Source organism: Python bivittatus, unplaced genomic scaffold (genome assembly GCF_059951505.1).
Source record: "Python bivittatus isolate LINGU-HERP-01145 unplaced genomic scaffold, Pbiv_v1 ctg000080_np1212, whole genome shotgun sequence".
NCBI lineage: Eukaryota > Metazoa > Chordata > Lepidosauria > Squamata > Pythonidae > Python > Python bivittatus.
In genome coordinates, this window is record NW_028277035.1 from 10,102,748 (window position 1) to 10,118,019 (window position 15,272).

A 15,272-nucleotide genomic window follows, 5' to 3' on the forward strand; every position below is an offset into this window, starting at 1 on the left:
ATCTCACCATAGTGATGTAAGCATTCTTCCAAACTGGTTAAACTGTTGTTCTATAAATGAATTCAGCATTTTTGGATTTTTAATACATTTGTGGGTCTGATGCAATAGAGTTCCGATTTTGCTCTTGATGGAAAATACATACCGGTTATAATATGAAATGGAAACTTTAACTGAAGTTGATCTGAGTGGAATCCAGTGCTTCTCCACAAGGTGGTTGGTTTATGTGGGAGCAACTGCTGTAAAAATACATATATGTGGAAAGTGATGGGATCTCTCTTGATAAGGCAACCATAAAGGTCACCATATAAAGCAAGAAAACAGTTTATGAGTTAGAATAGATGCTATATATCTGTATAGTCTGGAAAGAGATTTGGATCATCAGTCGATATGGGTGTACAAACTTAGCTCAAAACCCCCCTATATGTTTAATGGCAGCTTCCCCCCCCCCACTTCTACTTTCTACATTTCAATGACCCAGAAGTTATTTACCATGTGTTAAAACCAAAATGCTGCTTTGCAAAATAGGTCTCTCTGTTTTCTGTCAGAACAGCGAAATTGAACTAGGGAAAACATTATGCCCCAAATTTCTTCAGCATGGTTGTCATCCAGGAAATCTTACTGATGAATGCCAGCATTTTCACTTGGGGCTGTCTTAAGTTGTTGTACTTTCTTTTTCCATAGCCATCTATGTAATCTATGTCATAATCTTCATTCAAATTACCTCATTCTTGAGGTAAATTGTGCTTATTTGCTTTTGTACAAAATGAGTGTTCTCTTTTCTAAACTTTTAAAGGAGTAACTGGATAGCATGTGGGCTGATTCAGAAGATAGGTCCTCTTTGATCCATTCCAATATATTTTGGCTCCATCCTGGTGATTCCAGCATGTATATTTAGGAAATGAACATCTGAATGTTTTCTGCCTTCTGTGCATACACATAGCAGAAAATCATGGTACACTTGCTGTTTTAACACAGAAAATTAGTAACGGAATAGTTACTCTGCATGCTGTATAGACAGCAGCATTCAGACATGATGCCCTGTGTTCATATGTGCACATGAGGAAGTTGACATGCTAGAAAAGTGGTGAGGAATTATGTAAATTTTGTTCTTTCCATCTGTTGGATTAGGGGAAATTCAGTGCTAGTTTAGAGAAAATCCAGATGTGTAGTTGGTAACTTAGATTTAGAAACCTGCTGCTTCAGGTTTTGTTTTCCTGTGTAAGAAAAGGGACACAGGTTGATATTTAGGAATGAGACTGCATAGGAAAAGCAATGGAGTGTTTCAGACACAATTAACACCCTAATTTTGAATGTAAAATGATATTAAGGGACAGATTTAGAGAGCAATTCATGCAGGAGGAGGTAAGACCTAGAGTTCATTGTCAATTTGGCTTTCTCAAAGTTTGACACAGAATTATTGGTAATTTTTTTAGGTGTTAAATTTGAACAAGTTTTGAGTGAAGAGCCAATGCCCCATCTCAGGGAAACGAGCAGGGTTGGACCTCCCTTCTTCCTTTCTACACTTGCTTTTAGTAGGATGCCTCTGGAATTCTGGGAAAATAATCATGGGAGCCAACTGCAACTTCATCCAGTATTTAGCTTTACAGTGCCAGTCTTGGTATTAGAAGAACAGAGAAGCAGGAGATCAGTAAGTGGCCTTCTGCCTAGCGAACTCAGCAATTTGCACTACCATGGGGTGAGGGTTGGGGGTGATGCTGTTAAAGACATTCACAGTATAGTCTGTACTTTCACAGTTTGGGCTTCTTGTATACTGCCTCTTCATTGCTTTACTTTAAGTTAATCTCACATGTCTTGCAAAATACATGATTTCTTATGAAAAGGGATGTCACAGAAACTAGGTATTCTAAATTGAATGCTCAACCTTTTTGAGCTGGTGGGCACATTTGAAAGTCTGAGAACAACTTCTGGGCATTCCATACAATGGTTTGCATGGGGAGTATGGCCAGTTTACCAAAAGGCAAACTATTTCCCACAGTGCCCTCTAGCTTCCCAGGATACTCTCAACAACCTCACTTTATTTCTGGCTTCCCTCACTGCCCCGAGCAGGGAACATATTCTAGATAAAGCCCTGAGTGCAGCCCCTGACATTTTTATTTACTAAGAATGTGTTTGGAGTACATATGAATCCAGAAATTTACTTGGAAAAGAAGATAATATGTAAGACTAATGGTTTGCTTTATAGCACTCAACTTACCACTTCATTTTTGAAGTTAAAGGAAACAAATATAAATATGGGTCATGGGTTCTTGACAGGTACCAAGGATGTTCACAAGCATTTTGAACCCCAAGTGCTATGCTCTGTGGATGGATCATAAATTGTTACTGGCACTTGCTTTCTAAGCAGTAGCTCCCATTAAGCTCAGCTGGAATTATTTTGAAGTGTAGGGCTGTGCATGGATTAATTTCCTATGCCAGTTTTACATCAGAGGAAGAAAGGCCTTAGTTTTGACTTGAGACCCTGAATTCTTGAGACTAAGTTTGATGTTGCAGAACTGCTCACAAACTGGAGGCCTCTTCTGCTCCAATTTTGAGGAAGGAAGCTCAGAAAGCTCAGACATTTTTTTAAAAAAAGCATGGCAATAGCCTGCTATTTTATACATGTCACTTTTTTCAAAATGACACCATTGATAGCTGTTTATTACAACAAATGTGTTTTTAATTCCAATTTTTTTTTTCATTTTCAATTGTTCCCTTTTTCTTCTTTAAAAACAGAGAAGCATAACTGGAAAAAAAACACTCAGCCCCAAAGTATGTGGTCGTTGGTATATTGCATTTCTAAGAAACTCTTGTCAACCTCATCCTTCCTCTGTTGGCTGCACTGATGCTTGCACTACCCTGTCAGGAGGTTTCAGATGTGCCTGTGTAAATGCTGTTCAAAGTAAAAATTCTTGATGAAATGTCTAAATTGGAATGAAGCCATAAAGAATACATGAAGAAAATGTTGCCATGCATAACTAACCTTTCCATGTGAGCTTCAGTGGAAACAGCAGCTCTATGAGGTAAAGTTACAGACATGTTAAGACAGATACTATTGATTAGATAGCCTTAATCCTCACTGAATCATATCTGATTGGACTTGTCCTACCATATGGTCCTGATGTTTGGTTTACTGGTGAAACTTGCTCCTGATGCAGGTTCAGAAATGAAATAAATTCATGTTTCTAGTGGTACATGGTAGTAGGTAAGATTCTTTCCTAAAGCTGATATAATTTCTGCTCTGCTCATTCTGGCTTTCAAGAAGCTACATTGAAGTTGGGGTCTGGAACTTGATTTGAACACTCTTTCTGCAGTATGTTTATCATCACAGCTTAATTCAATGAATTTGTGAAGTTGCATCAAAGAACAATGACAGAGCTGGTGACAGTGAAGCCAAATGATCTGTGTCATGGAAGGCAACTCCAGGAGGCCTTGGAAGAAGTGAATTATCTGGACACTTTTCAGTTGGACTTTAGGTCTGTGTGTAGCACTGAAATAGTGTTGACTGTGTTTATGGATGACAAGGATAGGGATCATGCAACCTTCCTGATTCTACGTGATCTCTCATTGACCTTTGATACTATTAGTCATGGGATCCTTCTGGACTATCTCTGGGGGCTGGGAATAGGGGGCAGTGTAGTGTTCTCCTTCTTCTTCTGGGGCTGGTTCAAGTTGTTGTAGGCAGGGAGAAATCTAGCCCCAGTCCCTGCTATGCAGGGTATCACAGGTCTTGATGCTGTCCCAACTCTTATTCAACATTTACACAAAGCCACTGGGTAAGGTCATCCATTGACACAGGGTCAGATGATATTCGACTCTATATCTTGACTCTGGGCTGGACAAACAATGTTGTGGAGGTCTTGCCCCAATATCCGAAGGCTGTAAGGGTATGGATGGAGAGGAACAGACTGGAGGTCAGCCCTAGCAAGATGGAGTGGTCCTGGTTTCAAGGGCATTCTGGTTACAAGGATTTACAACCTTTAATTCTCAATGGGGTTGCACTTCCCCAGGAAGAACGTGAAATTTGGGGGTTCTTCTCGACTCTTGGTTCCAGCTCAACAAGCGGGTGGCAGTCATAGCCAGGAGGGCCTTTTCACAAACGTATCTTGTCTGTCAATTACATTCTTTTCTGGGTTGGGAGGCCCTTCAACTCATGCCCTAGTTACCTCTTTGTTGGATTGCTGTGATACCTTCTACATGGGGCTTGACGACCACTTGAAAGCTACAATTGTCCCTCAGTTTGCCTATTTAACATCTCTGTTCTGCAAGCTGCATCGGTGGGATTTGGGGGTCATCTATGAAGTCCTACATGGCTTATGACCTATTTACCTTCAGGACTATGTTTCCCTAGAAAGATTTGGTAGGGTTAGCACATTCTAGGTCGCGGTAAAGTGTTGACACCTTGCGGGACTTAGGAGGCATGCTTTCTTTCTAGATGCCCCTGCCCTATGGAACAGCATCCCTCCTGATGTTCAAATGGCCCTAACCCTATAAGGCTTTCATAAAGCTGTGAGAACTTGGCTCTACCAGCAGGATCTGGGGTAGGCTGTAATGTTTTATTCCCTGGTAGTCTATCCTGATTATTTAATTCTTTTGAATTGGTTATCCTCCCCAATGTATGTAGCAAGGATAATCAATCATCCCCAAAGTATGTAGAATTTTCTGTTTTGTTATTCTTATCACTTCTATGTTTGTTTTAACTGTAGTATATAAGATTGAGGTGGGAAAGGAAGGAAGGAAGGAAGGAAGGAAGGAAGGAAGGAAGGAAGGAAGGAAGGAAGGAAGGAAGGAAGGAAGGAAGGATGGATCTACCATAATTCTCTTTATTTGTGTGAGGTTTTCATTCTTGAGGCAGCGTTTCTTAAATTAAATCTAGTTTCTTCCTCCTCTCACACTGAGGACTTCTTTCAGAAGTGTCATCCCTATACCAACAACTAACCCTTCCTCCAAACCCGGGGGGGGGGGAAACCCACTCAGTCCTGATCTCAGCCATGTGTAAAGGACCCTACACCATCCACCATCCATATTTGATCTCATCATTGTCAAGTCCACTGCAGGCATTGCTTTCCCACAAAATATTACATGGTCCCTGGCACCAACTTTGTGCTAAACTAATGCAGTTAATTACAATGTGGACTTGCAGTCTTACTTGTTTTATCTTCTCTTCTAGTAAGAGGACACGCAATGAAAATTTTATTTCTTAGCTTTCGTCTTGTTCCTGTTATGTTTCCTGTTTTGATTTACCTCATGAAAATGAAACATTTCTTTAAATCTATAGCACAGGAAATCAGACATGAGTTGCATTAATCATGAGCATTTTAAAAATCATATGGAGTGGAAATAAGATTCCTAAAAGACTTTGCCAAGTTAGTAAGCTGGCATTGTTATGGATAAATATAGAGGAGTTGTTATATGTTTCTTAACAAAGTTTTGATTAGGCAAATTAGGGATTTTAAATTAAAAAATTAATTTAAAAATGCTACATCTTTTTTAAAGCTTACTTTATGAGTAAAATAACATCAGTGGCTTGGCAATATGTTTATTTAATGTGTCTCCTCCATATGCAATGATAGGAGACGTCAAGATCTTACTTGGAATCCTTTGCTCATTAGATGAGAGAAGAATTAGGACTTTCTAGTCAGTGCTTTTTAGAACCTTAGACATTCCAATTCAGTATTGATTTGTTACCTATCGCCTAAATCCTGAGTTATCCAGGAGTTATTCTGAGCTGGGCAGCTCTTTACAAGTTGACTATGTTGCCTCACATCCTGTTGCCACCACAAGCTTTCAATAATAGCATAGCTTGACATTTTCATTTTTTGTTCCACATTTTTTTAAAGAAAACTGGTCCATTAAGAAAAAAGTTTCACAGTTGTCTTTCAGTGGGTAGGCTGGTCTTGTCTGAGCAGTGAAAAAAGATCTTTATCAAATCTGGTATCTTTGGATCCTTGTGGTAAATTGTTTTCAGAGAATCTAACCATACCTTTTTGCCCTTCCTCTTCCTTTGTGAACCACAGGTGAGCTGTAAATAAGCCTCTTATCTTCAGAATCCTGCTTCTGTGGCTCTTTGGGCGGGTGTAACCATTTTTTAGCGTGCTTAGAAACAAATGTTTCTTCCCTCTTTCTTAATGCTGATTTGCACATGCACATAACATCTTGAGGTCTCACTTGTAATACTCAAGAGTATTACTTTCTGAAGTGATTTGGAAGCAGCATCTGACCTTTTTTGGCTGGAATTTAGTAATATTTCATGCTACTGACATTCTTTCTTTGTAGATTTTATATTTGCTTCCCCCAATCAAAAATCTAGGCAGTCAACAATAAGGAAACAAATGAATGGAAAGCATTATTAAAATGAGAATTAATTATTCTGTGCTAATGTAACATAATTACTATTGCACAATTCCATGGCTGAAAAGATGCATTGATGCTTTTACAGAAACCAGAAAGAATGGGGACTTGCTGTCAAAGTTTGGGAGATCACAAGGTAAATGACAATTTCTGCTTCAAAACCAAGCTTCAAACCAGATGAAAATGAATATTAAAAACCAGCTTCATACAAGAGGTCATGGAATTATTTAGCATACACTTGCTTAGGAACATTTTCCAGTGTTTCCAGTGCTGGCAACTGGACCATAGTTATCTTCATCATCTGGGCCCAGGTCAGGATTCTTCAGGAGTAACCTAATCACTACTTCTCTTAAAGAGGCTGATACCACCCCCACTCTCAGTAAATTTTCAGTCTACTGTACCCAGCCAAATATTTCCTTCTCATTTGATGTAATAAGCCAAGAATGTCTTGAAAATGCACCCAGCCAGGTTTTGGGGTGGCACAGCCAAGACTCCAAGATAGGGGTGAGGACATGGCCATTGTCATCCAGGAGATTCTGGAGGCTTTCTGAAGCACTGCTCTGCAGATTACCAGTTGCAGAACCCTGTTTGTGAAGTTGGGCCAAAGGGATCAAATGGAATTGCTGTCTGTGTACCAAACCCCCGCTACACAACCACTTCCCTGCTGGACAACCATTTCCCTGATGGAGCTGCTTGACTCTGTGGCCAAACTGACAGTGGGGTTTCTCAGGCTTATAGTGCTGGAGCACTTCAACCTGCCTTCGCTCAACCCAGAGTCAGAGGCAGCTTGGGAGTTCATGTCCACCATGGCAACAATGAAATTCTCTGTTTTTATTTTGTTTGCCACCCAGATCTTCTTGGATAGATGAGCGGCCATATAAAACGAATGAATGAATGAACAAATGAATGAATGAATCTCCTGTACATAATCAGGCATCATATATACAATCACCCAAACTAATGCATCAGAGAAAGATCTTCATAAGTGAAGCATCTTAGTGAGATACTTCATCTCCAAAGTTATTTGAAAAATGGATACAGCATGCCATTTTATCTCTAAGGACAAAATTGGAGCAGCCTTTCACCATCTAGAAAAATGCTGCTAGATAACACTATGAAGAAAAGGTAGAGGTGCAACTCTAATTGCTACAGAATAGATTTAATAAAGGGTTCTAACTCCCATTCAATCAGATTTCACAAATGCTTTTCTTCACTTGCCATCATTCTTATTCCTTCATGATCCTCAAATGAAATGTATACAAAGAGGTGCTCGGCCAGTGCAAAAAGGGAGAGGCTGATTAGTAGCCATCACTCAATGGCCCAGGTCATCTTAGTAGGTTGACCAGATGTTGACAGGAGCATTGGCCTTATAATTATCTTATAATTATGCATGGTACAGATAAAATGGACAAGGAGAAGCTATTTTCCCCTCTAGTATTTCCCAAAATTGTCACCCAAGAAACTGATTTCTGGAAGAATCAGCACAAACAAAAGAAAATATTTTTTGCACAACACATACTTGTAATTAAACTTTAGAATTCACTACCACAAGATGTGGTGCTGGCTACCAGCTTGGCTGGCTTCAAAAAAGAGTTGGACTAATTCAGGGAAGTCATGGGGACCTATGGCTACTAGCCTTGATGCAGTGTGACTGCTGCTGAAGGTCATCTGCTGGGAAACTAATGGGCTTCCTTGTGCAGTCCATTGACAACTGTGTGGACTAAATGGGCCAGGGCTCTGATCCAGCAGGACACTGTTTAGTTTCTTATAACAGGAAAACTGCTCAGAATCCAGTAGCTTCTTAGGGTAGACCTGTTGCAAATGGGAAATTATCTAATTGCCTCTTGATCACCATTCTTATATTTGACTGAGAAAATCGAATCCAAAATGTGTTCTGCCATTTATGCTGGATTGATGTCATGTTAAGCTGGCCCCATGATTATCATGGGAACCATGAAGTCCTGAGGAGTCTTGCTCCAATTACTTCAGTGCGTATGTTGAAGTCCCCTAGTACAATCTCAGCACATGTTGGAATACTGATGGACTTTGGGGTTGGGGGTTTACCAGAAGAAACCCTAATTTCCTAAATTTCCTGGCATAAAATACAGAAACCCTAGACTGGAACTAAGTTGAACAAGAAGTCTGGAGAGGGAAAGGGAATCTCTATAGATGACAGTGGCACCCACTCTGCAGTACTCAAGGTTATGCTCATGGTGCAGTGAGTACCTAGCAGACCACAGCTAGGAGAGGTTAATTCCCCCCTGTTCTTGCACCTACCTCACATTATGAACATTAGGTCAGGCTCCCGATTTTCAATTAAATCATAAATAACAGCGGTTTTATTCTGGACTGAACAGCACCAGCAGAGCAGAAGGCAAGTTGCTAAAGCAGCCAGGAATCACTAGGCTGGGGAAAGGTGCCATTTGCTGTCAGAGTGGTGTCACTTGCCTTTAGTTTAGCAGCCAAGCAAAGGTTTGTAGCAGGCGATTGTTAAACGTTTAAATCCTCCCTGCGTGTTGCAAGGAGAAACTGGTTGGGAAACCTGTTGCCACCAAATTCCGAACTGACTTGGTAGTAGAACTGAAGAAACGCTCTGTGAGGTTTCAAGGAATTGGTAGAGTTCATCCCTTCATCCCAGCTCTGGAAGGCTCTGCTGCTGAAGTATAAAAGCCATGTGGCTTGATAGCCAATCTTAGGCCTCATAACTTTGTATGTCTCATACTGATAACTGTCCCACCCAAAACTGCATGTTTTTATCTGTGTATCACTGATAGGCAAAGTCAACAGAATATAGAAGTAAAACTTTGGACAAAAGGTCAAACCAGAGCCCAATCATAAACCAGAAGTTGCAAAAATCAGGCAGACCAGAGTTTCTAGTGTGAGGAAAAACAGGAGCACAAATTGCACAAGAATGTGCCAACATAGCCTGCACCGAAAATGTTTGAAACTATTGAAAGAGATTGTGAGGGAGCTCTTATAAGGGACACTCCTCTTGCTCTTCTGTAACTGGAGTTAGTTCCTTTTGAGAAGTGTGTTTGCTTTGCTTTCTTTCCTGAAGTATGCAGGTAGGTTTCTGGCTTTGTTACCTAGAATCTGAAGTTTCACCAAGTCCTGAATAAGTTTAGAGTCCAGCTTGCAAGCGGCTCAGCTGAGAGTTAATTCAAGGCTCATGCTCAGTTTCAACAGTATTCTGACTAAAATATTGAAAGCATCAGCTTTCTAAGGCAGCTAAAGATTCCTGAACAACTGATTCATATGAAAATATCTGAATCATGATATCATAATATGGACAGAGGGACTATAAATATTTACATGGCGGTATCTGTGCTGATCCTGCAGTTTTTGAAAAGGGATGATGTGGAGTGGCGAATATTGGTTACCTTCCCTGCTGTTATTGCAATTGTGTGTAGAGGCATCTTCCAAATGACATCTGGGAAAGGGTGAGATGGAACCAAGTGGGAATAGGAATGACATTGCTGAAAGCTGAATATAATTTGCCTGTAGTCTTTTGACCATTTGTCAAATTATTTTTTCTCCTGAAATAATGGCCTCAAAGATTTCCATCCTTTGTCAACATGACATCTCAGTCCAGCCCAATGCATAACGACAGTCCAGAGGATTCATGCAAATCTTGGAGGTTAAATGTACAGGGAATCTGTGAAGCTGACAGCCGTAGACAATCTGCATTAAGCTTGCATGAAGTCAGGGAGTCTCTAATGTTCTCCATTATCATGTGAGGAAACTATGACATAAGCTGAATCTGTACCCTGTGGCTTTTGAAGTTACGGGAATGGCTTTTCTTCATTTTCTATTGCTGTTGACAGTTCTTGATTACACCATCAGGGATTGAAAAAGAGACCAAGTTTGAGGCTGGTCAGACTTCTGTTTGCTCAGGCCAGTTGAGGAATCACCTCTCTTCCGCTAATGGCCCTTTGTGGTATCCTGTAAAGAGCTGACATTAGAAAATACTATTTCTGGCCATGTTCAGGATATGAATCATGTCCCTTATCCAGTCATCATTTCCCTTATGACATTTGTTCCAAACGTAATTAAGACATTGAAATTTGGGGATGAGCTCCTTCTGCTTTTTTTTCTTCGTCTTCTATTTGGTATTCATTTAATCCTGGTCTTTGGGTATACATAACTTCTTCCGTAGCCAAGCTTTTCAAGAGTGGCAATTCTGTCCAGAAGTGAGCACTTTTTTAGTAGTCGTTTAAAGCCACCCCAGATGTGTTGGTTGTGAAATGTGTTGCTTGTCCTAGAACTTCTTCTGACTTTGAGGGGCATTTTGCTTAAAGGCACAAGTTGTTGATAATGCTTTGGTAAGGTGGATCCTGACAAGATTCAGAAAAATAGGTCATCCACAGGTGATTTCAGGCTTCTTGTCACAGTTGTGATTCCATGGTTTCCTAGCAGGTAGGTAAATGTGCCAAAGGGTCTGTCTGACCCCAAATTTCTGTAGCGATAGTGGCATTAAATAATCCCTTATTTGGAACTTGTTAAAATTATTGCCTGTACCCTTGCTGTCTAAATAAAAATGGAGATCTCACCCACTGCTTGATAGCAGAAATGCTTAAGCCTTTTCAGGCACAGGATCACACTTCCAAAAAGTAGGTTAGGCCAAGAGAAAGAAGTTGGGAGCAGGGGAGAAAAAATAATCGTGACAGACTTTAATAATACAGTACATAAGTTAAAATCACTTCATACATTTTATATTAAAAGTTATAACTCAGTGGCAACATTTAATGGGGCCTTAATTATAATATCTGAAGTTTCCTAAAAGAAGAGACCTGGAGAGAGCAGGCTCTATTTATTAGTATCTGCCCATTCATGCTATATTAACATGCCATGTACCTGTGTGATATAGTGTGAATATACTGAATAAGTAACACTATTTTTGAGCTGCATTATTCACTGAACCATAAACTAACCATTCAGGCTTAGTTTATACAGCAGGTTAACCTAGACTGTGAATCACAGTAATGTGTAAACACTGACAGTATGTTTACACATGAGGGATGGAGCTTTAAGAGCTGAAATGGAGGACATGTCTGAGAAAAAAAGTGCCTAGTAAGCTTAAGTGGGGCTCCAGGAATTGTACCAAGGTTTTGGGTAGGGAAGAAGAAATGCAGTTCTAGGTCCTCAATGTATGAATCCCTAGTGTACAACAATTTTATTGAATGAGTAGCTAAATTGTCAGAGCATAGCAGCTTGGTGGTGCACCATACCCACCCTCCCGCTTTCATCTTAAACACTTTTTCAATTTATAGGAAGCCAACAATTGTGGCTTTCATGCAGTTTCTTGCTTTTGAAATGCTTTCTACCAAGAATTGTAGAGAGAAAAATGGAAGAGAATGTTTTCCCTGTTTTGGTTCAGCATTGGAATCACTCCAAGTTATCCTAATTTATCACTTTTTTCCATATTGCTCAGTAACAAAGGGTTCTCTTTCCCATCTAGCAACATGACAATTCAGCAGTCAAATTTGAGAAAAGTTGGTCTTGATAGCAGAGTTGTAGAGATGCTAGTCATCTAGATAGGAAGTTGTGTGGATCTCAAGGGCGGAATGTAATGGCAGATTAACCAAGAAACCAGCTAAAAGTTGGGGGTGGATTATTCCAATTAGGTCTGAATTAATGAATCTATCTTGTTTAGGAGATGAAATAAAATGCAGCACACAACGTGTACAGAGGACAGGATCCACCATGCATTGGAGAGGTGCCTCCATGGCCTTAGCAAAAGCACATTTTCTGCTAGTACATGGACAGGTAAGTAAAATTACTTTCTAGGACAGCAGTGTGCAGGCTTTGCTGTGCAGGGCCACAGCTGACTTTTGGAGCTGCAAACCAAAAGCTGGCTTGGGAGAAAACTAAAATTGATGTATTGTAAAACAATAAAAATATACAGTGAGTTTGATTACTCCCCAGGTATGAATTAATTTATCTCTCCTTCTCTTCAAAAGTAGAATTTAGGGACAATTTGGAGGACGGATCATACCCAAAGCTTTCATAGGATGCATAAGGCCCTTGGGCTTTGAACTGTACACCCCCTTTCCAAATAGTTATGTGCCTCCTATGATACCGGTTTATGTGCATGTTAACCTAAATAACAAACTACTATTAGTACTTCTCCTTATCACAATTCTTCCATTTCTACTGCAGGTTAAAGTTCTTGAGAGCCTAACCAATAACCTCCTAGTAAAAATGTCTCCTTGAGAGCTTGGGGAATATGGTAAACACTGAATGTGTGCTCAGATACTTTGCTCTAGTATCACTGGTGAATTTTTGTGTTGAGCTCTGGTCATGTGATGCTGCAAGTTTCAGTAGCAACAAGGTCACCACAAAGACTAGTTCCACAGGCAAAACATCCTTGGGAGTCAAAGTAGGTTAGAATAGCAAGGAGAATGCTATTTACAAGTGGGACCCTAGTGGTGGGAATTTTGGTAGTTCCTTCAAAAGAAGCCAGAAGGCCACTGAGCAATGTGGTAGTATTATCAATGCATTTGAAAATGGAAATTCTGGTCCCACAGCTTCAGATTTTGTATTTAATATGAATGCTATTGAGATAATTTGTTGAGCTTCCAGATGATGGGTGAACAGGCCTGTGTAGCCTCCTGCTCCATTTTTCTCTGTTGACTAATACTATACAAAATTCTTCACTGTAAGGAAGTGTCTAGAAATAGCAAAGCTGCTGGATTTCTTCTTGATTTCCCTTCCCTTGATTCCCTTAGACAGCTATTTTTTTCAGGCATACTTGCTAACCCTCACCACTAACAGAAGTCAAAAGCAGGGAGAGAAGCTTCTACCTGAAGGCTGCATGCAACAACCCTAGTTTAATCCAAAACCTGGGCATTTCCAAGGAAATCCTTCCCATCCCCATGAAGTACTGACACTGGAAGGCAATGCTGGGCAACATTCAGCAGGAATGTCTGTCCTTCCATCTCTCCTGCTGCAGGTGTGTTGCCTTCCTTTGCAGGATAGTCTAATATTGTTCTCTTCATCAGTGAAACCCAACTTAAATTTCCAAAGCTTTAGGAGATGGAAATCCAGCACCATTTGCTCAGGCACTACCATTTTTTAATACAGTTTATGAATAGCAATGTCTGAACATTAGTCAACTTTTTCTGATCTCAATGCCCCTTGACTGAAAAAAGAAGATTCCTCACTCTGGCAAGTTTCTTTCTTCCCTGCTCCTTGTGTTTCCTATATTTGCTGAATGCAAATGCCTCCAAATCTACGTTCCACATCCCCAGTCCGTGTAAACTAGGAGTAGGCAAATTTTTTACTGCCTAAAAGTTGTGTTTCTTTTTTGAAATAGGTCTCTGAGGGTTGCAGGTGTGCATAATAGTGATGAGGTGGGGCCACTGGAAGATGTGGGGTCCATTCATTTGTTTTTAAAAATAAGTAGGTGTAGTAAGCCTAATGGGGCTTTAACGTAACAGATTTGTTCATTACTTCTTCAGATATAATCAGAAGATGTGGTTGCTGAATTTAGGAGTGTAATGTTGAGTTGCAGTGGCATGATCTTGAGAGGTTCTGGGGCTGCCCATAAAGTGGATGGAGGAGGCCATATATGTTCTGTGGGACATAGGTTGCCCACTACTGATATAGACACAATGAGAAGCAGGTCAGATTGGAGCCCTATATTACAGGATCTACAGGTGCATGTGCAGCTAATAGAAAGGGGAAAGAGATAATGTATGATAAGAGGACAAGCAGAGAAAAGGAACTGGGAGGAAGAGAGACTCCTAGATGTTTGTACATTCATGCTCTTGCACCCTAATAATTTACACTGGCTGCCCATGTCTGGTAGCACCAAGCAATTCTGAATACTTCTGCATTTGCATGTAGAATGCAAAGAGTTGTACATGTAGAAAAATACATGCAGAACCTTTTGCTTGTAGAAGAATTCTCCAATAGCAAGCAATCCTAGTGTAATACAGGAATAGAAAGAGAAGATTCCTCTACTGCTTCCACTTGGAAACTTGTGTCACTAATTAGCAGGTGGCACCCCTCCCTCCCCCCCCCGGCCTGTTGCTTCATTCTGGTCAAGCTAAAGCTTCTCAGAATTCCCTAGAATAGACTTTTGTTGCTTGAAGGGATCTGCAAGCCAACTGGATAGCCTAGTATTGAAAAAAGAAGTGTGGGCCAGGAGAAGGAAAACATTCTGGGCATTTTAAGGTAATGTGCCAGAGTACCCTCAACAGACTAAAGGGGGTTTAGATGGGTTTTGCCATTTCTGCACATGCTGTACAGAATTCTGCATCATATTTCTAATGTCACTTTTACATGTGATTGTCAGTTATTTCCATAATGTACCATCTTGCATTTTATATCCTGGCTGCCATCTATGGCAATTTCTCATGTTAATTGTCTGCTTTAATGTTGGCCTGCTTATGTCTTACTCATGGGTGGAACCTTAATAGTTACAGTTCCCAGTAATGGTTTCAGCAGTTGCTGGTTGCAACCTTTGAGCAGCCCTTATTTGACAAAGAACTGAGAGAGGAAATGCTAACCACAGATGCCAAGTTAAGGATTTAACATTTGCTGAAGGACGTGATTCTAAGAAGAATGTACCGCATTCTGAAAAAATATCTCCCCCACTGTATCAGCCTGCAGCAACATGGATTCTGCCACCCATTATCACCCAGCTATACATTTTGCTGCACTCACAATGTGTTATCTGACACCTTAAGCACATTTACAGAAAAAGGTCCTGTTTTGCCCACTGGCACCTCCAATTAGGATAGGAAAAACTCTTACCTGAAATCTTAGAAAGATGCTGCCAGTCAATATAGCAATACTGTGTTAGATGAACCAATGGGCAGCATCTTAAATTACTTTCTATGAGTTATTGGATTTAGAGCATCCAATAATTCATAGAAGTACACTAAATCTGAGGCAGGTTCAAAAGTAACTTATGAAAG

General features: G+C 40.3%; 1 protein-coding gene across 2 annotated transcripts in view; it reads left to right on the plus strand.

Annotated features, from left to right (window-relative positions):
• PIK3R5 (phosphoinositide-3-kinase regulatory subunit 5) overlaps window positions 1-15,272 on the plus strand; it is a 57,824-nt gene that overhangs the window by 16,748 nt on the left and 25,804 nt on the right. For both annotated transcript variants that reach the window (XM_015890587.3, XM_088133493.1), the window contains exon 2: window positions 12,002-12,114. In XM_015890587.3, coding sequence (XP_015746073.1) covers window positions 12,015-12,114 — 100 coding nt within the window. In that variant the 5' untranslated portion in view covers window positions 12,002-12,014. The remainder of the gene's footprint in view (window positions 1-12,001; window positions 12,115-15,272) is intronic.